General features: G+C 37.0%; 1 protein-coding gene across 4 annotated transcripts in view; it reads right to left on the reverse strand.

Annotated features, from left to right (window-relative positions):
- The window catches only part of CDKL5 (cyclin dependent kinase like 5), a 261982-nt gene that overhangs the window by 81821 nt on the left and 154244 nt on the right, over positions 1-25917 (reverse strand). For all 4 annotated transcript variants that reach the window (XM_021007395.2, XM_021007396.2, XM_021007392.2 and 1 more), the window contains one exon: positions 9912-10048. In XM_021007395.2, coding sequence (XP_020863054.1) covers positions 9912-10048 — 137 coding nt within the window. The remainder of the gene's footprint in view (positions 1-9911; positions 10049-25917) is intronic.

Below are 25917 nucleotides of genomic sequence, written 5' to 3' on the forward strand. Positions count from 1 at the left end.
TTTCCTCCTTACTCTTCCACCCTACAGAAGGCTACAATTAAGCATGGATATATTTATATACAGCTATAGATATATACATATACATATACATATATAGACATATACTTCCCCTAACAAATTCTACTCCTGATCTTTGTTTTTGCTTGTACCTCTTATTTCCTATCCCTCTTGACTCTTCAACTTTACTTCTAACTGCTACCTTCTCTCCTATAGCTTAACCTACCCTCCCTCCGACGATCCCTGCCTTACCCTCCCATTCCCATAAATCTAAACACCCTTCTATACCGTCCCTTTAACCTATTCCCTCACTCTCCCCTCTAGAGATCACTCCCTTATCCTCTCCCCCCTTCCTATCCCCTTAATGTTTTCTTTCTGAATTTAGAAGACTTTTATACTCTTCTGGATATATATGTATTGTTCTCTCTTGAACCTATTCCCTATGAAAACAGGTTTCCAGAACTAAGAGCCCTCCTGCTTCATCTAATTCCTCTGTGTTGCTTGCACCTCATTTGTATACAATAATTACTCTTTTTAGCTGTTCGTGAATGATTTTACTTTTTAAAATCATATTATACTCAGGTCTACCCCAATCTTTCTTATGCCCTGAGGTGCTATTTTATATCTTTTGTCAGGGGAAAATCTTGAGAGTTTGGAATTTTCTGACTTACTCCACTATCTTCCCAGAATCCTCTCTGTTTATTTTTTTAAAAAATATAACCTTAGAATTTATTCCCAGACCTACTTGCTAGCATCATCAAGAACAATTTAAGACACTGGGAGTTCACACTTCAGATCATATAACCACAATTATAAAATAAAAGAGAATCTGATACTTTGCTATTTAACAAAGTCAAATAAATAAACAATGGTAACTTTAAAAAAAATTACACAATTACTAATAGCAATCTTAGACATACATTTTACATACATAAAAAATGAACAGTCTGTCATTACTGAGTCCCTTGTAGTTGGTCTTTGGTATGTACCTTATATTTCTCTTGGCTCTTTTATATCAAATATCTTCTATTAGATTCAGGTTTTTTTTTTTAAACAAAGTCCTAAAAGTCTGACAGTTCATTAAAAGTCCTTTTTTTTTTCATTCAGGATTATGCTTAGTTTTGCTGGGTATGATATTTTCAGCTAGAACCCCACTTCTTTTGCTCTTTGATATATAGTGTTCCAAGACCTGTGGTCTTCTAGTATTGCCATTGCTAGGTCTTGTGTGATTCTAATTATGGTACTGCTATATTTAAATTGGGTTTTTTTTTCTTGTTGCTTATAATAATTTATTCTTGAGCTGAGGGTTTTAGAATTTGACTATGATATTCCTGTGGGTTTTCCTCTTGGGATCTCTTTCAGGTGGTGATTGGTGGATTTTTCCTATTTCTACCTTCCCTTCTTGTTCTAATGCTTGAGGACAATTTTCTTTAATTTTTCTTATATTATTGGATCAAGATTCTTTTTTTTATTTTATCATAGCTTTCAGGAAGTTCAATTATTCTTATGTTTTCTCTCTTTGATCTGTTCTCCAGATCAGCTGTTTTTCTTATAAGATGTTTCATTTTCTCTTCTATTTTTTCATTCTTTATATTTTGTTTTATTTCTTGATCTTTTATAACTTCACTTGTTTTCCCTTGCTCAACAAGGAGTCATTTTTCCCTTAAGATTCTGGATCCCCTTTTCGAATTGGTTGACTTTCTTTTCATAATCTTCTTGGGTTTTTTGGACTGTTCTTTTTTTTTTTTAAAGTTTTTCCTCAATCTCTCCCACTCAATTTTTAAACTCTTTTTTAAAAGTTTTTCTATGAATTCTTTTTGGGCAGGTGACCATTTGACTTTACTCTTTGGAGTAGAAGAGGGTTTTTATTTTTTTGCTTCAATATCCACTTCTGAAGATGAACCTTGGTCTTCTCTATTCCCATAGTAGCTCTCTATGGTTGAATTTTTTCTTCTTTGCCTGCTTTTTTTTTTTTTGTAGTAGAAGCTTAATGTTTATAATCACCTATAGTCCTGGGGTATGGGAGGATAGTACCTCTGGCCTCAGTTCTCCTCCCCATGCATTGCTTCTGTACTTACTGAACAAGTGTCTCCCCCCAACCCCAACACATCTCCACAGAACAGCTGTGTCAGGCCTTCCTTGTTAGTAGAGGTTCCCTTGATATTCCCAGGCTCAGACGTCCAAGTACCTTCATTATTCCAGGGATAAAAGTTCCTGTGGCTAGGGGGTCAAGGCAGCCTCCCAACCCAGCTAACTGCAGGACTTACAGCTTGTTTAAGTGGACCTAGGACCTAACCTGGAGGTGTTTATTCTACACAGGGACCAAACCTTGTCCTGGGATTTTTCTTCAGATTGTGTCCTATTGTCCCAGGAGGACCCTGTTATGCTCCTACTCTTATTTACTTTTACTACTCTATGTCCTGAGGTGCTATCTTACATTTTTTGTTAGGGAAAAATCTTGAGAGTTTGGAATTTTCTGACTTACTCCACTATCTTCCCAGAATCCTGTCTATTTTTTAAAAAAATATAACCTTAGAATTTATTCCCAGACCTACTTACTAGCATCATCAAGAACAATTTAAGACATGGGAGTTTACACTCCAGATCAGATAACCACAATTATAAAATAAAAGAGAATCCGATACTTCGCTATTTAACAAAGTCAAATAAATAAACAATGGTAACTTTAAACAAAAGGCACTGTATAACTTACTCACATATTAATTTGTTTTTTTTAAATCAAGACAGTCTTTCTCTTTTTTCCCCTTTGTGTGTGTGTGTGTGTGTGTGTGTGTGTTACAATCTTAAGTACATCTTAAAATAACAGGGTAACTAGTCCTAACAATACAAATTAAGTTAACCTGTTCTAAAAACCCTAATACTTGTTTCAGCACTAACTTGCCACTAGACTAGCTAACTCTGGGCACAAGATCAGGAATAAAGCAGTTAGCGAAAGTAAACTTAAAAATAAATAAGACCTAGGTCCATGTACACTGCTATGGAAGACCAGGATAAGCAGTTAGTTTTCCAGAATTTTTGACCCTTTGTTTATTTTTAACATCTTTATTTTCATGCAGTGATTAGCAGTTACATAAAATACTTTAAAATACTCAAGACAGTGTTCTGGCAGCAAGGCAGAAAAGCAGGGAAGTCAATTTGTTAACTCTCTTCTGAAAGCAAAGAACTATAGCAAGAAATATGAGCACAAGCCCCCTTCAGAATGTAGTGAGTAGCCCCATTTGGACAGAAGACATGATTTATACTGGTAGGTGAGGTGGTGCTTGTGGATTAGGATAGACAAGACACACGTGAGCCGACTTGGAAGGCCCTAAATTGTAAGCTAGGGAATTTGGACTTTACCTTGCAAGCAACTGATAGCCATGTAAGTTTTTGAAAATGGGAAATGACAAAGCTGCAGGATATAAAATAAACCCACGTAAATTATCAGCATATTTCTATATTTTGTTAAAAAAAAAAGCCCAGCTGCAAAAGATAGTAAGAGAAATCCCATTTAAAGTAACTGTAGACAATATAAAATATTTGGGAGTGTACCTGCCAAGACAAACCCAGGAACTATATGAACACAATTACAAAACACTCCTCACACAAATAAAGTCAGATCTAAATAACTGGAAAAATATCAGTTGTTCACGTGCAGGCCGAGCTAATACAAAAATGACAATTTTCTAACTAATTTAGTGCCATACCAATTAAGCTACCAAAAATTATTTAATAGAATTAGAAAAAATAATAACAAAAATTCATCTGCAAGAACAAAAGGTCCAGAATATCAAGGGAACTAAAGAAAAGAAATGCAAAGGAAGGTGGCCTAGGCATTCCAGATCTAAAATTGTACTATAAAGAAGCAATCATCAAAACTACTTGGTACTGGCTAAGAAACAGAGTGGTGGATCAGTGGAGTAGGTTAGGTACACAAGACACAATAGTCAATTACTACAGTAATCTACTGTTTGATAAAGCCAAAGACTCTAGCCTCTAGGAAAAAAACTCACTATTTGACAGAAACTGCTGGGAAAACTGGAAAACAGTATGGCAGAAACTAGGCATACACCAACATCTTACACTGTATTACAAGATAAAGTCAAAATAGGTACACAATTTAGACACACAGGGTGATGCTATAAACAAATTAGGAGAGCAAGAAATAGTATACTTGTCAGATCTATGGAGAATGGAAGAATTTATGACCAAACAAGAGACAGAGAACATTATGAAATGCAAAATGGATAATTTTAATTATAACAAATTAAAAAGTTTTTGGACAAATAACGCCAAGATTAGAAGGGAAGCAGAAAGCTGGGAAACAATTTTACATCCAGTGTTTCTGATAAAGGCCTCATTTCTAAAGCATATAGAGAACTAAGTCAAATTTATAAGAATACTAGTCATTCCCCAACTGATAAATGGTCAAAGGATATAAACAGGCAGTTTTCAAACGAAATTAAAGCTGTCTGTAGTCATATGAAAAAAAGCTCTAAATCACTATTGATTAGAAAAATGCAAATTAAAACAACTCTGAGGTACCACATCATATCTATCAGATTGGCTAACATGACAAAACAGGAAAATGATAAATGTTGGAGAAGATGTGAAAAAACTGGAACACTAATGCATTGTTGGTAGAGTTGTGAATTGATCAGACCGTTCTGAAGAGCAATTTGGAACTATGCCAAAACCCTTTGATCTAGTATCCCAAAGAGATCATAAAAAAGGGGAAAAGACCCACATGTACAAAAAATATTTATAGCAGCCCTTGCTGAGTGAAGTGAGAAGAACCAGGAAAACATTGTACACAGTAACAGCAACATTGTGTGATGACCAACATTGATAGATTTAGCTCTTTTCAACAATGTAATAAACTAAGACAATTCCAAAAGACTCCTGTTGGAAAATGCTATCCAGATTCAGAGAAAGAACTATGGAGTCTGAATGCAGATCAAATCGTACTATTTTCTCTCTCTCTCTTTTTTTCCTTTGTATTTTTTCTTTCTCATGGTTTTTCCTTTTGTTCTAATTCTTCTTCACAACATCATGTTTAACATGATTAAATTAAATTTAATATGATTAAATTAAACAACACATGTTTAATATGATTGTACACGTAATAGCCTGTATCAGATTGTACACTGTCTTGGGGAGGGGGAGGAGGAAGGGGAGAAAATGTAAAACTCAAAATCTTATAAAATTTTATAAAAGTGAATGTTGAAAACTAAAACTAACTAAACAAATAAATATTAAAAAAAAGAAATAGGAAATGTGATAAATACAGTATTTTAGGAAGATTAATCAGATAATAATAGTAAAGCACAGAATGGCTTGGAAGAGGGTTTGATGAATTCAGTTCAACTCAATAATTATTTATTAGGTACCAGGTCTGTGCCAAGCACTGGAAATACAAAAAAAAAAAAAAATAAAGTAATCCTGCCCTCACAGAGTTTAAATATTATGGGGAAATTGGAAGAAAGTGAATTTACATAGAAAATTAAATACAGAAACTATATAAAAATTTTTGTGGGGGTTTTGGGAGGAAGACAGGATCAGGAAAGGATTCTTATAGGAGATGGTAAGTGAGCAAAGTTTTGAAAGAAGCTGGGACTTCTAAGTGGGGGTAATTAGGAAGGAATTTTTTATTTTTTTCTAAAAGCAAAAGAAGTCATTGGAGTTCCTTGAGCATGTTAGTGATAATCACTTGACTAACAAGCATTAAGTGACTAATATGTACAAGATGGGCGGCAACATGGTACAGTGGACAGAGGTGCCCGGCCTGGACTCAGGAAGACCTAAGTTTAAATCTAGCCTCAGACATTTATTAGCTATGTGACGCTGGGCAAGTCACTTAATCCTGTTTGTCTCGGTTTCCTCATCTGTAAAATGAGCAGGAAATGGCAAAACATTCCAGTATATTTGCCAAGAAAACCTCAAATGTGGTCATAAAGAGTTGACACCACTAAAACAACTGAACAATAACAACATGTATAAGACACTGGACAAATTTGGTGCCTGAGCTGAGGATGAATAAGAAAGTAGAGACTGAAGCAGAAAGGCCAATTAAGATATACTGCACTAACTGAAACAAGATGTGATAAGGCCTTGACCTAGGATAGCAGCTGTGTGAATGCAGGGAAGGCGATGGATGGGAAAGATATTGGCATGGTAGAATCAATAAGATTCTAGATTTAGACAACTGGCTGGATATATGTGGGGTGAGTGGGAGGGAAAAGTTCAAGATGACTGAGGTTTCTAATGAGAGTTGCTACTACTATTTGTCCATTATCAAAGAGGACCATGACATCAGAAAGGTGATGCCATGACATTAAAGTGAACTGGATTTAAGTGAGGCAGGGCTGTGCAGGTCACCAGCCTCACTTTCATCTCCGGAGCCATCTGGGTCCAGTGGCCAGACAGAGATCAGGACAACTGGAGATGGCCCATGATGCAGTGGGGATCCTTGGCCTTTTCAATCTTTAATAGGTTTCAGTTTGACTGAGGCAAAGCCTATTCAGTGATTAAGGCTTACTAAGAGAGCAGTGGTGCCATAAATAGAAACTGGGCAACCAGGAATAAGGTAGGGTTTGAGGGCAAAGATAATGAGTCTGGTTTTGGTCATGCTGAGCTTCAGATAGCTAAGGAACACACAGCTGATTGTCTCTCCAAGGTCACTTCAACCTCTAAATCAATGCTATTATGATGATGCTGCATAGAGAGCTTTAAAAGTGAGGAAAACTACGAAGATGGCTAATGCAATATTCCATAAAGGGTGAGGGTGGTAGCAATGAGAAAACCTAAGGGGGAATTATCAAAAAATGTTCTGGGAGTGAGTAAATAGGAGTATACCAGGTTTATGGTAACATTGCTAAAATAATATATCAGTTATTCTGAAAATCAAGGGACTACCCTCTCACCGCTGCAAATAAACAGATTCATCAAGTAACAGATTTTAGTTTAGCTGTAGTGCCTGAAATACCATTGACTGTACCTTAACAAAACTACTTCCATTATTATAGCAAGTGTGAAATCCAGTCAAGTCAATAAGTATATATTAAACAACTACACTGAGCCAGTGTCACATACTAGGGATGCAAAGAAAGGTAAAAAACCAGTGCTTGTTCTCAGGCAACTGACAATCTAATAGGAGAGAAAATATGCAAACAACTATGTACACATAAGAGACAGATACAAGATAAATTAAAGGCAATCTCAGAGAGAAGACACTAAGATTAAGGAAGACAGGAAAACTTTCTTGAAGAAGATAGGACATGAACTGATACTCAAAGGAAGCCAGGAAAGTTGGGAGGTGGAGACAAGGATGGGGGATGTTCCATCCATGGGGGACAGCTGAAGAAAATGTATGAAGGAGAGAGACAGAATGCTGTGTGCAAGGAAGAGAGAGGAGGCCAGCATCACTAGATCACAAAGTACATGGAAGGTGTCAGAAGGCAGAAAGGCAGGACGGGTTCAGGTCAAAAAGGGCCTGTAAGCCAAAAAAGGGATCTTATATTTGATCCTGGAGGTAACAGAGATGTACCAGAGCTTCAGAATAGTGGAATTTCTCATGTATTCTCCCTCTCCCCATAAATTTTGAAAGACTGTTATGTTATTGAGAAGGGTAGTGAAATAAGAATTTTACCTTTTTTTTCCTCATCTTGAAAATGATGTAATGTCTATCTAAGAATGTTAATGTAAGGGATAATAGGAGAGAGGGGGAGAGAGAACACAGGAGTGCCTAGTGGGAGGAGGGGAGGAACCCTAGTAGACATGCAATGGCTATGAAAAATTGACAGATAACATAGTAAGGACTTGGAACTCTATATGAATTAGCTTCCACAATGCCAGAACTTCTCAAAGACCTCCCCCTAAAAGGTAGAAAGCTTGTACTTGGAGCAACACCGTGGTAACAGAAGAGAAAAAAGAACATAGCTTGCCTTATTTACAAGTTTGTCTCGTCATAATCACAGCAAAGGCCACAGGCACAACAATTACTCAGTTAAAAAGATTTTGCCTGTTTTTAGTTTCAGGTGAGATATTTCTTTGAAACACAATCAAAGCACAATACTTCAAATGAAAAGTCCTACTAAACCAACAGAGCCCTTGTCTTTACATAGGGGAACACTAGTGATTTGGGAATAGCACTTTACATTACCAGATACTAACCTAATATGCTTCTCTAGATGGTAGAGAAAGAGATGACTTATTCACTGTTGAAAAATGAATTCTGAAATTTTCTAAAACAAATAATGCTTTCTAAACAGACAGTAAAATCAGACACTTAATTTTAGGGATCTATAATCATAAATTAAGGGCAGGGTCTTAGTTGCTTTCCATTAGTATAAAGTATAGAGACAGTACCTCAAAGGGTGACCAAAATTACTACTCTGTTGATTTTGCTAACAAACAAGACCAAACAAATCTTTGACAAGTTAATGTTGCAAAGTGGTTAGTGCTTCATTTCCATCCAGACAATCACAGAAGCTAGAAGACAACCTGAGAGGTCACCTATTACTACTTTAAGAGGTCTATGGGACAAAATTTAGACAGAAGACATAAAGGGAAAGAACTTCCCTAATTCCAAGTCCCAGATTTGTGCACTAATTGATCTGACTTATTTGGGCATCCATTTCATTCATTCTACAAAAGGGGAAGGAGTATAACACAAGCATTCATGGGAGGTTTGGGATAAAGTGAGCACAAGTGAAAGGCAGAGCCATCTCTCAAGACTTTTGCTGAAATCAAGTGTGTGAGACTACGTTTTGGAGGGCCTGTGTTAAAGGTTTGAACTTGATCCATTAGAATCCTATCTTAAGGAATCCTATTTCCCTCTACTACGCCTTTTCTAACTCTATTAATCCCTAATGATTTCTCCGAATATACTGTACATCCATAAAAATCACTGTCTACACCAACACATTTGGACAAGTAATCATTTATAATATTCTCTTGTTCTATATTGGTACAGTTCCCTCATTCGGGGTTCTCTATACCAATGAAATCACAGATCCAACCCCTATTTCAGTCTCTCTCCTTCTGTAATGGGTTCACATGTCTCACTTACATTTGCAATGAGCCTGCAATCTCCTCAAAGTTAGACACAATGTCTTGCTTCCAATACAGCATGATGTAGTTGAAAAGACACTACTAGGAGGTAGGAGATCTGGATTCTAGATTCAAGTTTTCCTTTTGCTACTTACTAGATATGTGAACTTAGGAAAATTGCTTAAATTCTCTATTTTCACTGACTCATCTGTAAAATTGGAAAATGCCTTACCTAGTTGAAAAAATGTGAACTATGAAGGTCTCTTCTACCAACTAAAACTATGGTTCTATCTCCAGGACAGAATATGATATAATGCCAGAGAAAAAGCAGACATTTAATAAGTACCTGTTAAATTTAATGTTTAAAAATATTAAAATGAAAAAATTTGCAGGTAGTAAACTTAAACATATCTGGTTAAAATTCTTACTATGTGTAATATTGCTTAATACTAATTTATTAAGCTTTAAATACAGGATTAGGATAAGGATAAATTACTTAAGGTACATCCCTTCACATATATCTTCAGAGGTTTACTGTAGGCTTATTTCAAAATAAATATGGTACAAAATAGAATGACAATACATTTGCCAGATGCTACGGGCTAGAAATCTAAATTAGTAATAACATTTAAACTCTAAAAAACATCACATGAAATTTCATTAAAATGTCAATTTCATAAAAATATTTATGCATGTTTCAATAATTTTTCATAGTACTTATGTCTGTATTATGGATAACAATGTCTTCATTTTAACCAAATGTATATAACGATAATTGATAGGTCACAATAGACAGCATAGCTTCTTCAATAATTTTAAAATTCATTCTAAATAGAAGATCCTGGCTCCAGAATGTTACTTACTTTTTCCACATATTCAAACACCAAGTATAATTTCCCTCTTCTTCGGAAAGCTTCCTTCAACTCCACTATATTTTCCTGTTTTAGAGTTCGAAGCATTTTAAGCTCTCGTAAAGTTGTTTCCTTGACTTCTTCATTTTCTAAAATCCAAACAATGATAAAGAGAGAAAAATTAAAGTTTTCATATCTAAGCAAAACACTTCTAGGCAAGCCAAGAAAAATATGCACATTCACCAAAATTTAGTCCCAGTCTAATGAAATAGTTAAAACAGCAGCTTCTGTTTTGCAAAACTTATTCATGAAAAGCCCAGAAACAGACTACTAAATGGCATATGACCGTAGTGTAATGGATAAAGTTCTATACTTGAAATCAGGAAGAGATGAGTTCAAAATCTCACCTCAGACACTATTTGTATGGCTCTGGGCAAATGACAGACAATACGGAGAAAGGAATAAGCATTTATTAAGTACCTACTCTGATCAGGCACTGTATTAAGAACTTTACAAATATCTCATTTAATCCTCACAACAATCCTGGGAGGTAAGTGCCATTACTATCTTCATTTTGCAGTTGAAGAAACTGAGGCAGACAGAAGTCGAGTGACTTACACAGGATTTCACAGCTAGTGAGTGTCAGAAGCCAATTTGAACTCAGGTCTTCCCAACTCGATACCCAGCAGTGTGCTACATGGCTTCCAGGGCACCAGATTAGGCATCAGAAAGATGTGGACTGAAATGCTACCTCAGTCACTTAATAGCTGAGTGACCCTGGGCATATCATTTAAAATCTATTTCCTCATCTGTAAAATGAAGGGGTTGAACTCCACGGTCTGAAGTGCCTTCCAACTCTAAATCCAGGATCCTATGATATGTCATTCAGCCTTTCTCAGTTTCCTTATCTATAAAATGGTGATAATAACATATGTACTACATACAATATTTTTGTGTAGATGAAATGACACAAGGAATGTAGAGTGCTCTGCAAATACTACAGGGCTACATGTCAATTATTATTATGACTTATTTAATATTTTAAAAATAACCAGAAGAAAATATATTCCAGTTCCTTTCAAATCATAGGATCACAGTGTTAAGAGCTGAGAGTGTTTTTAGAAGCTATCTAACCTGGCCCCTTTCTTTTGACAAATGAACAAACTACGCCTCAGAGAAGTTAAATGACTTTGCAGTGGTTACACTGCTAGGAAATGTCAGAGGTGGTTTAAGGATCCCTGAGTCGAGGTCTAGCACTCTAGATACTCTCTAACAATAAAGTCCTTCCTTCAAGGAAAAGGATGATTCTTAGTTCCAGGAATAATTACAGATTTCCATTTGTATTGTTAAAAAATGCAAATGCCGATATATATGTGAAACAAATATGTGTGTCAACAGATGCCAAAACACAGAATTTTGGAGTTATCAAGACCTCAGAGATTACCTAGTCCAATGAGTACCTGAACGGTAATCCTTTCAGTTAAGGCCCTGATCTTCTGCTATTTAAGGACTTCATTACTCCTGAGGTGGCCAATGTTACTTTGGGAAAGTTCTATTTCTGAAATGGATTTTTTTTTCCTCCTTTAAATGGAAACCTCCCTCTCCAACTTCCAGTTACTTCCGAAGATAATCTTACTTAATGGTGAATTAGGGTATATGTATATAGATACAGTTAAAAGGCCAGTGGAAGACTAGCCTTAGTCCCTGTTAAATTGAGCATCCTGGAAGTCTATTGTGCTGCCAGGAACCAGAGCCATTTGGTACTGGCTGCAAGCAGTTTTGTTCTGCAGAGCTGCACCTGACAGCGAGTGGTCATCTATAATTGTTCCTCTCAGTTAACCAGTTACATCTGCACATATCTTTGGTCTGTGTTTCAATATTCTAGCTATAGATAAAATGACTTATAGATCTCAACATGTATGCATTAGCATTTGAATAAGGAAGACCTTGACACATAATTTAATTCAATAAACATTTTTAAGTGTCTAATCTGTGCAAAGCACTGTGCTAAGCAGTGGGTGGTAATAATTAATACTCAAGTGATCCATTACTGGAAATGTCTAGAAATCATTTCAATTTTTTTTTAGGGTAAAAGAAGTGACAATAAGGGTAAATAAAAGCTACAGATAGACTATAATATCATTTTTGAGAATTGTGGTTTCAATGTCTTCCCCTAAGAGCCTTTGAAAAAGCAGCTAACAGGCATCAAAACTGAATTAATTGAGTTACGCCCGTTCACTATTATTCCCAGCTGTCCTCTAAAAAATGTAGTAATAATGAATAGAAGGGCCAAAAAACTGACAGTATGTAGAAGTAAAGGAGAAACTAGAGACATGGTTAATCTAACTGCACATGCCTAAGATACCCAAGAGCAGCATATAAATGACTATTGCAATAGAGGCACTCAATAAATTGAACTGAAATTTCTTTCTTAATTGAAACTAAGGTGACTCCTTGCCACTTGTGAAAAAAGTGACTGTGCCAAAATGGGTTTTTGCCTCTGAGCCTCAGAGGCATTTCTTCTCATTACCTGACAAAGCTATTTCACAGGTAGGAGATATAACAGGTAACAGGGCCAAATAGTTTTATCATGAACATTTTATTGATTCTACAACTAAAATTACAAAGTTCACCACATATAAAGGTAAACTCAGTCTAGCAGTCCACTAGCCACAGTATACAATTAAATGCCCAAGACCGTAAAATGTTAAATGACATATAATACCATAATATTAGACAGGTACTCAAACCTCAAAATGAGCATAAAGCTATAAAGGTTTGTAGACAGCCTATCCTTAATCTAGTGGTCTTATTATTGAAGAGGGAAGATACAAATAATTTCTGTCGAAGACTAAATGAAAATTTCCCTTTAAACAATGTCAGTCTATTAATGTTCCCTTAAATTAAAAGTCCACAATCAGTCCCCAGTGCTAAGAGGATTAATTCCAAAAACTTAATTCTAACATTTGAGGGCCTCTGTGAATATGGTCCCACCTCTCAAACACTTGGTCGCAGCCTCAAGATCAAGAAAGGAAGGCTTCAACTTTCTCACGTATTTACTTTCTCTCAAATTTGTTTAGATGCACTTCTGTATTTGCTTCATTTTATTTTCGCCTCACTTGTAATCTGAATTATAGAATGTTGGAGATGATATTATCCAAACCTTTCATTTTGTAAAGTAGGAAATTTTGGCCTACAGAAGTGCTGGTGAGTAGCTAAAAGTTACAACTAGGATTTAGGATTTTCTTGTCTGTTCCCATTTCCCAAACAGAAACTCTGAAAATCATAATGCCAAAAATCACCTCATTTAGAAAATGCATCTTTTGCTTCTCCACAAGTACACCATTCATAAGTACCCTGCATTGCACCAAACCAAGCTCCCATAAACGGGCAACATGTTTAATTTCTGGTATATCCAACATTTTCCCCTTTAAAATGCATTTATTTTCCTAGTGTAATTTCCTGCATATAAGTAATCCTTAGGAACATGTTACAGCCAACTTATACATGAGTCTCTCCATTGCTGACTGAGTCAAGTACATTTTGATTCTTCCAACACTGTGACGTTCCATGACTTCTTGCTAAATATCATAATCAGCAAAATATTAATTTTTTAAAAAAAATATATAGGTTTTTGAGCCTGGGAACATCTTGGAACCACTGACAATGCTACGCATTTTGCCAAATTGAATCCAATTTCTCTTTTCCTTCTTTTCAACTGTCTCTACAGTTTATTTGTTGTAACTGTCTAAAATATATTTATTAATGAACTAACTCAATGAACTGTCCTCTCAGTAGATACCTATTCCTACCACAAGACTATACAGAAGGGACCCACTTGAGGGCTTTTCAGCTGTTATTAATGATTGCTTGTAGTCTCTGCCAAAACTGGAGAAATTAATTGATAGGATAAGAGAGGATCATTCATTCAACAACTATTAATTAAGCTCCCACTATGTGCAATTAACTGGAAAGAAAAAGATCAAAGTGTAACAGTCTCTAAATGCTAAACATTTATAGGCATTGTAACCTACTAAGGTAGCATACTGGAAACTGGGCCTGGAGTTATGAAGATCTCAATTCAAATCAGGCTTTAGACACTAGCTGTGTGACCCCTAGCAAGTCACTTAACCTCAATTTGCCTTAGTTTCCTCATATGTTAAACAGGGATAATAACAGTACCTACCTTCAAGGTTATTGTGAGGATTAAATGAGATAATATTTATAAAGCACTTAGCACAGTGCCTGGCACACAGTAGGCATATAATAAATGCTTATTTTCTTCCTTCCCACTGGCAAACATAAGACAAAGAGAGACAAAAAAACACAAGGTAATTTGAGGAAGGAGACAGCATTAACAACTAGAGAACAGTTAAAGGCTCTGTGGAAGAAATGGCACTTGCTATTGAGGCGTTTTCAATCATGTTTGACTCTGGGTTTTCTTGGCAAAGATACTAGAGTTGCTTGCCATTTCCTTCTCCAGTTCACTTTACAGATGAGGAAACTGAGGTGGATAGGGTTAAGTGACTTGCTCAGGGTCATACAGCTAGTAAATGTCTGAGGCCAAATCCAAAGTCAGGAAGATGAGCCCTCCTGCAATTCAGTACCAGCTGCTCTATCCACTGCACCACCTCACTGTCCCAGGATATCACTTGAGTTGAGCCTTAAAAAAGCATAAGGATTTGAAGGGACAGAGATGAAGGAGTAACTGACTCCTAATTCACTGCCAAATCTTTTATGTGTAAGACATCTCTTGCCCTCTTTTTCCCTACACTCACAGCTACTACCCTAGTTCAGGCCTCATCACCTCTTGATTAAACTGCTAAAATAGCTTCTATTTGGTCCTATTTGATTTACTGCATCAAGCTTCTCCCTACTCCAATTCATCCTTCAGACAGCCACAAAAATGATTTTCCTAAAGTACAAGTAAAACATTGTCACCCTCCTACTCAATATACTCTAGTGACTCCCTATTACTTCTAGGATCAGATACACACTCTTTTGAACAACATTTAAAAGTTCTTCATAACTTATTAAATATTGCTACTCTACATATATTTACAATTTAGCCACAATGGCTTCCTTACTGTTCTCACGCACAACATTCCACCTCCTGACTCCATCCATGCCTGCAAAGGCTCCAGCTATTGATCCCCATGTCTGGAATGCCCTCCCTCCTCACTTTCGTTGTAGAATCCTTGCTTTCATTCAGGACTCAGGTCAACTACCACCTTCTATCTATGTGAAGCCTCTCCTGATTCAGCCAGTTGAGGGTAATTTCCCACCAAAAACATATGTGTATTCATTTTGCACATACAGTTATCCCTTCCACACTGTGACTTTCCCCATCACAGTTTTGATATATCAAGGGTTGGCATAAGAAATCAAATGGGAATTTTGGGAGAGTTTTGTGGAAACCACAGATGACATGCAAAGACCAGCAGACAACACAGAAAAACTTTACAAACTCAGAAAGGCATAAAATATATGTATAGTATTGTGTATAATATCAACATATTTTAGTAGAAGATTCTGGGAAGATGACAGAATAGGTCAGAAAATTCCAAGCTCTCCTGATTTCCCCCACAAACAAGATAAAATAGCACCCTCAGGGTGAACATAGAGCAGTAAAAATAAAGAAGACTTGGGGCAGAACAGTGGTCTTCCTGGGTCAATTTGGAAAAGACCCAAAGAAAAATCCCAGGACCTAGGTGTAAACACAACCAGGATAGTTCTACTAAAACAAGCAAGCTGCAAGCCCTGGGGCCATCTGGACTGGGAGGTAGCCTCGGCCTTAGCCACAGGAACTTTCACCTCCCTGACAGTGTAGGAACTCAGGCATCTCAACTAGGGAAGACTAAGGGAACTTCTGCTGATAAGGAACACCACACTCAGCTGCACTGCCAAAACGCAGCCCTGAGTGAGAAGGAACCAGCACAGCCCAGTGAGTGCAGAAGCAGTGAGGTAAGACACCTCCGGCTGTAGGCACTTACAGGAGGGCAGAGCTCTTGGTTTTTGTTCCAGGACAGAGGGGAGAACTGAAAGAGAATCTGAGACTAGAGGAACCAAGCCCTATACCCCAGGACTAGAGGTGATTACAAAAAATAAGCTGCTACAAATTTTAAAAATGAGCAGGTAAAGGAGAAAGAATCCAATCACAGAAAGTTACTATGGGAATAGAGAAGACCAACACTCATCTTTAGAGGAGGATATTGAAGCAAAAAAAAAAACAACCCTCCTCTACCCCAAAGAGTAATGCCAAATGGTCATCTGCCTAAAAAGAATTCATACAAGAACTTCAGAAAGACATTATAAATCAAACAAGAGACTGAGGAAAATTTTTTAAAAATAAGAACAATCTCAAAAAAAAAATTATGAAAAGGAAGTCAACCAATTAGAAAAAGAGATCCAGAATCTTAAGGAAGAAAAGGACTCCTTGAAAATTAGAAGTGGGAACATCAGTAATGTGAAAATATATTTAATAGGAATGTATATGCATAGCCTGTATCAGATTGTGTGCCGTCTTGGGGAGGGAGGTGGGGAAGAAGGGGGAGAAAAATTTTAAACTCAAAAGCATATGGAAGTGACTGTTGATAAATCAAAATAAATTAATTTTAAAAAATTAAAATAAAATAAAATAAATTAAAATTGGGAAGGGGAAGCCAGTGAAGTTAAAAGAGATCAAGAAATAATAAAACAAAATATAAAAGAATGAAAACTATGAGAGAATGTGAAACATCTCATAAGAAAAACAACTGATCTGGAGAGGAGATCAAGAAGATTAAACATAAGAATAATCAGGGGGTAGCTAGGTGGCTCAGTGGATAGGCCTCCAGCCTTGGAGTCAGGAGTATCTGAGTTCAAATCTGGCCTCAGGCACTTGACATTTACTAGCTGTGTGACCCTAGGTAAGTCACTTAACCAAGACGACTTCACCAAAAAAAAAAAAAGATAAGCATAATCAGACAACCTGAATAGTATGATCAAAAAAAGAACCTTGATAAAATACAAGAAATACAGAAAATTGTCCTGAAGCATTAGAACAAGAAATCAGAACAAGCATTAGAAACAGAAACAGAAATAGAAAAAATCCACCAATCACCACCTGAAAGAGATCCTACAAGGAAAACTTACAGGAATATCACAAATTCCAAAACCCTCAGCTCAAGAATAAAATATGATGAATAACAAGAAAAAAACAATTTAAATATGGTAGTGCCACAGTCAGAATCACACAAGACCTAGCAATGGCAACATTAAAAGACCACAGGTCTGGGAACACTATATATTGAAAAGCAAAATACCTGCAGTCAAAAATATCATACCAAGCAAAGTTAAACACAATTGTGAATGAAAAAAAAAGGACATTCAATAAATTGCCAGACCTTCAGGATTTTGGTTAAAAAAACAAAACAAAACAAAACAAACTTGAACTTAATAGAACATTTGACATATAAGATCCAAGAGAAACTTAAGGTACAAATCAAAGGCCAATTACAAGGGACTCAATAAGAACAGGCTGCTCTTCTTTTCTATGAGGAAATTTAAGATACATGTCTAAGATTGTTATTAGTAATTAGGTAGTTAGTAAGAAAGAATGGGGTAGACTTCAGTATGATATGGTTTTAAAAAGTAAAACTTTAGGAACAGCTAAGAAGAGTAACGATTATATACAAACGAGGTGTTAGAGGAAGAACTGACACAGAATTAGATGGAGGGAGGATGGCTGGTAGTTCTGGAACTCTACTTTCAATGGAAATGCATTTAAGAGGGAAATACATACATACATATGTCATCTAAATTCAGAAAGAAATAAAAAGCTAAGGGGTAGAGAGGGTGGAGAGTTTAAGAGGGATTAAGAGGAGGTGAGGTAATAGGATAAGGGGGGGGCGGTTACAGAAGGGTGTTTAGATTAACAGGAATGGGAGGATAAGGGAGGGATCCTTGGAGGGGGAAGATTAAGTAATAGGAGGGGGCAAGGTAGTGGGTAGAAGTAAAGCTGAAGAGTCAAGTGGGATAGGAAATAAGAGATACACACAAACATAAAATAAAGATCAGGAGTAGAATTTATCAGGAGAAAAAAACAGGTCAGACATGAGCTCAGACAAAGTTAAAGCTAAAATAGATTTAATCAAAAGAAAAATAGGAAAAATACACTATATGTCAGCCATATTAATCAATATTGTCTTAGACTATTTAAAATAAGGTTGGAATATGTGGTGTAGGAAATGACAAACTGGTGGACTTAGAAAAATATGGAAAGACTAGGACTTAGGAAGGAAGAGCTTATCCACCCTCAGAGAAACAGAGGGCAAATAAGTATAGTAAGGTCTTATATGGATGCATATGAATGTATATGTCTATATATGAGTATGATTACAGATATCTAGGTATGTATGTGTATGTAAGTGACTGTATGTGACTAAGTATGTATATATCTTGGGGGGTGTGTGTGTGTGTGTGTGTGTGTGTGTCTCCATGCTTAATTGTAGCCTTCTTGGGGAGAGGAGGGGGAGAACAACGTAAAAAATATATGACAGAGAACAAAAGAAAACTTACAAGGAAGCAAAGAAATGGTGGATAGTTCTGAATACAATGCATAGTATGTATTACATAGGCTTTCTGGAAATGGAAATTTATTGCTCTATATTTTGAATCCTCTCCTATGTTCTACTGTGCAAACAGCCATGCTTTTTTTTTCCCTTTTCTTTTGTGTTAAATTTTAATATTTAAGTCGGACTGTTTCTTTTTTCTTTTCTTATTGTGTATTTAAGTTTAAAATAAATTATTTTTAAAAATAAGCATATTTTATCTTTTAATACCATAATAATTCAGACTTCTTCTCTAGTAGAAAGGGAGGGCCAAAAAATTTTATGTGGATTTTCCGTATCACAGAGGGAAGGAGGGGGGACACTGTGCCCCAATCCCCATGATGTAGAAGGGATACCTGTATTCTGTATATAAACGTACATACCATCCCTGATAGAATGTAATCTCCTTGAGGGAATGGACTGTTGTAATCCCAGTGTTTAGCAGAATGGCCCACACAAAAGGAAGCACTTAATAAGTACTGGTGAATTGACTGATTGCTTGAATACATTCCAAACATGGAGGTCAATTAGTGTAAATGCATAAAGGCAAGAGAGAGCAATAACAAGCTCAAGAAATAACAAAGACTGCAGTCTGGCTGGACTACAAAATGTATAAAGGAAGCAATGTAAGATAATGTTAGAAAGACAGGAGGCATCAAAACACCAGGCTGAGGAGTTTACATTTTACCCTAGAAGAAATGAGGCCTGGCTGAAGATTTTTGAACAGAGAAGTAAAATAGTCAGAACTTTGTTTTAGGAAGGTGGCTTTGGGCAGCTTTAACTGGTTGGAAAAAGGAGAACCAATCCAGCTTTAAGAGGCTATCAGAATAACCCAATTGAAAGGTGATAAGGATGTGAAAGAGTGGTAGCAGAATGAGTGAGTGGAGAGAAGGAGAGACATAATGAAGGTAAAATGGACAAGTGAATGAATGTGTGGCAAGAAAAAGAAAGAAAGAATGACTCAGGAGAGGAACCTGATGACCTAGAAGAGAGCAGTGCCCTTGACAGGAATAGGAAGCATGCAGGGGGACAGGTTTAGAGGGAAAGATGGTTTATACCATTTGGACATGCTGAGGTACTGTAATTGGCAGAGAAAGTTGCAGTGGGTGGCAAGGAGTACGTCATGTCTTCCTTCTGGTGAAAGTGTCAGTGAACATGAGAGAAAGACCAACCTGCTCTGAAGAGGGTGGCAGGGATACAGCACCCTCTAGAGAACCAGGCTTCTGTGAGCCCCAGAATGTGGGAAGGGAGTGAGATGAAGGAATCTAGTATGAGGAGAAGACTCTTAACAATTTGGGTTCCAGAGAGCACAATGAAATGGAAAGGGAGAGAAAGATACAGGCTATAGAAGGACAGTGACAGATAAGAATAAGGATTGTAGGGAGAGGTTGCAGGGGGAAAAGATTTCCACCTTAGTATCCCTGAATCACAGGGATAACTGTAGCAGGTGGGACCTGACCAGACACAGGATGGAGAAAGACCATTTGGCCAGAACCCACCCTTTCCTAAGTCCTTTGGTGACTGAGCATGGTTTTAGAGCTGGGTCAGTTGTGTCATCTTCCACTGCTTGTTATTCCCAACACTGGGGAGCTGGAGGCATAGACAACAGGGAGTTGTGGTTGGACATGTGGTCCTAAATCCATGATTTAGATCATCAGCCTCATTCCAAAATAGTAAGAGATGGGGCACATCCTAAACAAAACCTGCTTTTAGAGCAAACACTTCCACTCCTAATCGCTGAAAATGCAGGCCTCCTTTGAAGGCCTATAGCTTAAGTTTGATCAGAATTTCTGGTACGTATAGGTCTCCTTAAATACTGGTGCTCTAGTGTCTTTGGTTCCCTGAGGCTTGGAATTTCTGATAGACAGGAGTATCCTGTAGAGCAGGTACTCTCCAGTGTCTAGCTCCTTAAAGCTCAGGATTTCTGAAGAACATAAGTCCCCTCTAGTACAAAATTTTTACTGGCTATCAGAGCTTCCATTTGCTCCACACAGAGACTGAATAATATACAGTATTGAATAAAAAAGGTGGAGGTCTCGTTATCTAATAGAAAGAAGAGCAAGAGATTACAGATGGACAACCTAAGTGCTTCACTCACACTCATATGTCTAAAAATTGTAGCTGAATCATGGATTATAGGACTGCAGGATCATAGGACAAGAGCTAATGATTCTACCAAGAGAGAGTTAAGATAGAGAAAGGCCCAAGACAAAGTCCTAGGGTTATATTTTTGTTGGATCACCAGACAGTAAAAGAGATTTTATGTCTAGGAGGAAGTGGTAAAAGCATCAAAAGCTACTAAGATCAGGAAGAAGACTAAGAGAAGGCCATTGAATTTAAGTTAGGAGATCACTAACCTCGGCAAGAGCATTTTTAAAGAGTGCTCAGAAGTAGAGGGAGGTGAGGAAGTAAAGGTAAGATATATATGTGCTGGGGCAGTTAGGTGGCACAGTGGATAGAGCACTGGCCCTGGAGACAGGAGGACCTGAATTCAAATCTGACCTCAGACACTTGACACTAGCTGTGTGACCCTAAGCAAGTCACTTAACCCCACTGCCTAGCCTTTCCCCCAAAAAAAGACATATATGCATCAAGGGCAAGAACTAACCTACATCTTCTTGACTTCAGGGTCAGCCCTTTATCAACCATGCCATGCAATCTCTCTCTTTAAGTCTTTCCAAAGGGTCCCTTAAGATCCTTCTGTAAGCTCTATGTGAATAATGTGGATCTCAACCTGAGCCTGGGAACCAATGTGATACAGCATGATAATTCCTCCTCAACTTAATTTTTTCTTTGCTTTAAATCTGAAAAATCCTCCTGAAAAATTTCTAGAAAAATGTCTACATATAAACATATCTATTCCTGGATTGCATCATTTCTATGATCTAGATTAATTCTAGTTATTTGATTCCATGATGTACCTATTTATATGGAAGTTCCGCTTATTTACTTTACAAACCATATAATACTGTATTTCTTTTAATGAATTCATGCGGCAACGTTGTCAGTGGTACTTGCAAGTGCATGCTGAATGATGACATGGTAACACAGCATGGTAGAAAAAAGGATTAAGAGATAAAACTGACTTGATTTTAGATATCCAATTAGTCAAGTTATAACATGCCTAAACCACAAGATGTAAGATTCTCCAGAGGAAAAAGTAAGAGTATATAATAATGAATACTGTTGGTGCTGTTTGTCCTTTGTTTTTGAAGCGGACCAGTGGCATCGGGGGGAATGTCTTTACTTGCCATGAAATAGGATTTAAGCAAGGTAGAGTTGCACAAAATTGTCAGCCTTACTCTCTCTTCCAGAGTCACTGAGGTCCAATGGCCAGACAAAAGTCAAGACAACTGGTTATAACCTGGGATACAACATATGACCTTGGTGTCTGCCAGGGGAAATCTTCACATGCTTGGGGTAGACGTCCCCCTAACTCACTGATGGGGTTGAGGCCTGTCAGTTCCTCTCAACCTGGTTTAGCCTGTCAGCCAAGATGGATTTTACCAGGGTGTGGCTACTGTGCATGCTACAGCTTCTTAGAGCCACAAGTAAGAGTTGGGAGACAGGTGAACACCAAAGGTGAATTAAGAGCCCTGAAAAGGGCAACTAGGTGGTATAGTGGAGAGTGTTGAGTCTCAAATCAGGAAGATATAAGTTCAAATCTTGCCTCAGAAACACAGCTGTGTGACCCCAGGCAAGTCATTAGACCCTGTTTGCCTCAGTTTCCTCATCAGTAAAATGAGCTGGACAAGGAAATGGCAAACCACTCCAACATCTTTTGACAAGAAAACACCAAATGTGGTCACAAAGAGTTGAACATGACGTGACTGAAACGACTGAACAAAATGCCCTAGTCCTCCACGAATACCCCACATACCCCAATGATGAATATTATAGAAACAAGAAAATGATATAAAAAGAAGACAATAGGAAGAATGAGGAAAATGACAAACAAGCATACAAATGATAACTACAACTAGGATATAAAAGCTTGTAATAGGTTCAATTCCATCCAGTGTCAATAATCAAAGTGATATCTAAGGAACTGTGTGCTCTGAAGTATCTTTTACAATCCAAGAAAGCAATACAGGAGATGAACCATCAGCCTAATATATCTATGCAAAAAGGTCAGACAAAATAAATTACTGGGAGGGCACCAAAAAGCAAAATGAAATCATTTTACTTTTGTACAAAGCCATACAGAATAGCTCTGGTCACTACATCCTAAGACATAATGGAGTCTGGGAATATCAAGAGAGGGAAAACTAACTTGATAAAAAGGGTCAAGGGAAGAGTTGGGCCCTTTAATATAGAAAGAAGACTAAAAAAATATGGCTAGAAAAATCTGAAATGTATGAACAAAGTAAATTCTAACAAGACCATCAAATCCTAGCAAAGAAGAACCAGGGGACAACTCTTCAAGTTTAAAAGAGGTAAAATTAGGATGAATGCAAAGAAGGACAGTAAATATTGGCTAATCAGGAATGTGGTATCCTATCTAATTACAGAAAGAGAAGTTGAGTGATCTAACTGAAAGGGTGTTTGGTTTGTAATCACATGCACTGGGTTTGAATCCTAGCTCTGCCACCTAAAACTATGTAGCCCGGTGTAGCTAAAATGTAAGAATAACAGAAAAAAGTACACCTGAGTTCTACATTCTTGACACACACACCTCTCATTCCAACTCCTACAAAGAGATCTAGAAAATGCACCAGTCTGAATCTTGATAGGGAAATGTAAGAAAAAGTCACCATGAGTAATTTTTCTAGCCCACGTCAGCGTAGAGGATTGAGAGTACATGGATACTCTAGACTGAGTCTGTCCAAGTATAGTACACTCTAGCATAAGGAGAGACTGAACTCTGGGGCAAAAGCAGGTGCCATACCCATTCTAGGTCCTCCTGCCTGGTGGGAACAAGTGCCATCTGGAAGCTATGGCTCACTATACCATCTCCAGTCATAGATCAGGGCAAACTGAGACCAGGATCTGAGCTCAGGAGTGGCCTTCAGGGATAAGGAGCTCTGGGTTGTGTACCAAGGCTCAAAGCAAGCAGTAGCTATATGGTTCCAACCACAGGAGTAGAGTGTAATCTCAGTTCCAGTTTCTAGTCCAGTATGAACTCTGCAGAAGAATAACAAAGGCAGGAATCCAACAGCAAAGGAGAGCTTGTGGTTCTATCACTCTGTTTCCAAGTTGGCCACAGTCTGAGTCCAGCAGCAGTCTCTTGTTGCTTACACTCAAACTCAGGTCAGAAAACTGCAGGTTTGACCGAGAGAGCAGAAATCAGATTTACCCTGATCAGATCACTATGGAACCACTGAAAGCTGCTAGTTCCTAGTCTAAACTGTCCCTGAGAATTTAGAACAATACAACACTCAATACACCAAGAAACTAGCAATAAGGACCAGCCCAGAGCTTCTCTTCATTAGTGCATAAAGCCTGTCTCTAACAAAATTCAAAGTCAGGAAGGAGGACAGAATAAGCAAATCAAAAAAAGAATCCCACTACAAAGATCAATTATGGTGAAAGGAATGCTCAAATCACAAAATCAGAAGAGAACGACTCCAAAGCAACATCAAAAAGAAAAATAAACTTTGGGCACAAATTCAACTATGCTTTCTAGAAAAGATAAAGCAAGAGGTAAAATAAAAAGTTTAAAAATAAAAGAAATGAGAATGCTGGAAGAAAAGATTGGAAAAGAAAAAAGAGCTACCAAAGAGAGATTTAAAAAAGGAATTAGCATCCTGGCACAAAAGTTACAAAACTTTGTCCAAGAAACACACTCCCCGAAAACTAGAATGGACTAAATAGAAGCTAATGACTTCATGAGACAAGAAATAATAAAATAAAATCAAAAGATCAAAAAAAAAAAGAGAGAGAGAGAACGTAAATTATCTCATAGGAAAAAACAACTGATCTGGAAAAGAGGAGAAAAAAATTAAGAATCACTGGACTACCTGAAAGATATGACCAAAACAAAAGTCTACACAATGTATTTCTTTTTTTTTAAATAGTATTTTATTTTTTCCCAATTGTGAGTCAAGACAATTTTTAGCATGTATTTTTATAAGGATTTTGAGTTCCAGATTTTTCTCCCCTCCTCCCCTGCCTAAAATGTTAGGCCATTTGATACAGATTATAAATGTGCAATTATGTAAAACATATTTCCATATTAGTCACAGTTGTGAAAGAAACAGATCAAAAGGGAAAAAAACCATCAAAAAAATAAAGTGAGTGAAAAAAAGTATGTTTTCATCTGGATTCAGAGTCCATCATTTCTTTATCTAGATATGGATAACATTTTCCATCATGGGTCCTTTGTACTTGTGTTGCTGAGAAGACCTAAGTCATTCACATTTGATCATTATACAATATTGCTGATACTGTGTACAATGTTTTCCTGGTTCTGCTCACTTTACTCGGCATCAGTTCATGTAAGTCTTTCCAGGTTTTTTTGAAGTCTGCCTACTCATCATTTCTTATGGAACAATAATATTCCATTACATTTACATACCACAACTTGTTCAGCCATTCCCCCAAATGATGTATAATCCCCTCAATTTCCAATTCTTGGCCACCACAAAAAGAGCCACCATACATATTTTCTACATGTGAGTCCTTTTCCTGTTTTTATGATCTCTTTGGGATACATACCTAAGAGTGGTATGCCTGGGTCAAAGGGCATGTACAGTTTTATAGCATTTTGGGTATAGGTCCAAACTGCTTGCCAGAATGATTAGATCAGTTTACAACTCTACCATTTTCCCACATCCTCTCCAACATTTATCATTTTCCTTTTTCATCATATTAGCCAATCTGATAGGATTTGTTTTAATTTACATTTCTCTAATCAAAAAGTGATTTAGAGTACTTCTTCATATGCTTATAGATAGCTTTGGTTTCTTCCTCCGAAAACTGCCTGTTCATATCCTTTATCCATTTATCAATGGGGGAATGACTTGTATTCTTATAAACATGATTCAGTTCTCTATACATGAGAAATGAGGCCTTTATCAGAAAGACTTGCTGTAAAGATTGTTTCCAAGCTTTCTGCTTCCCTTCTAATCTGGGTTGCATTGGTTTTGTTTCTGCAAAAGCTTTTTAATATAATCAAAATTATCTATTTTACACTTTGTAATGCTCTCTATCTCTTGTTTGGTCATGAATTATTCCCTTCTCCACAGATCTAACAGGTAGACTATTCTTCACTCTTCTAATGTGCTTCTGGTGTTACCCTTTATCTACACATCATATTTCAAGAAATCTTTAAAAAAAAAAAAGCTGGAAGACAGCAAAGTGGAAATAGAAAGAATTCAATGGTCACCTCCTGAAAGAAACCTCAAAATGAAAACTTCCAGGAAAATTACAACCAAATTCAGAGCTTAAAGGCCAAAGAAAAATTCTGCAAGGAAATCAGAAAGAAA

This window comes from Phascolarctos cinereus, unplaced genomic scaffold, assembly GCF_003287225.1.
Source record: "Phascolarctos cinereus isolate Bilbo 61053 unplaced genomic scaffold, phaCin_HiC Scaffold_726;HRSCAF=1367, whole genome shotgun sequence".
Lineage (NCBI taxonomy): Eukaryota > Metazoa > Chordata > Mammalia > Diprotodontia > Phascolarctidae > Phascolarctos > Phascolarctos cinereus.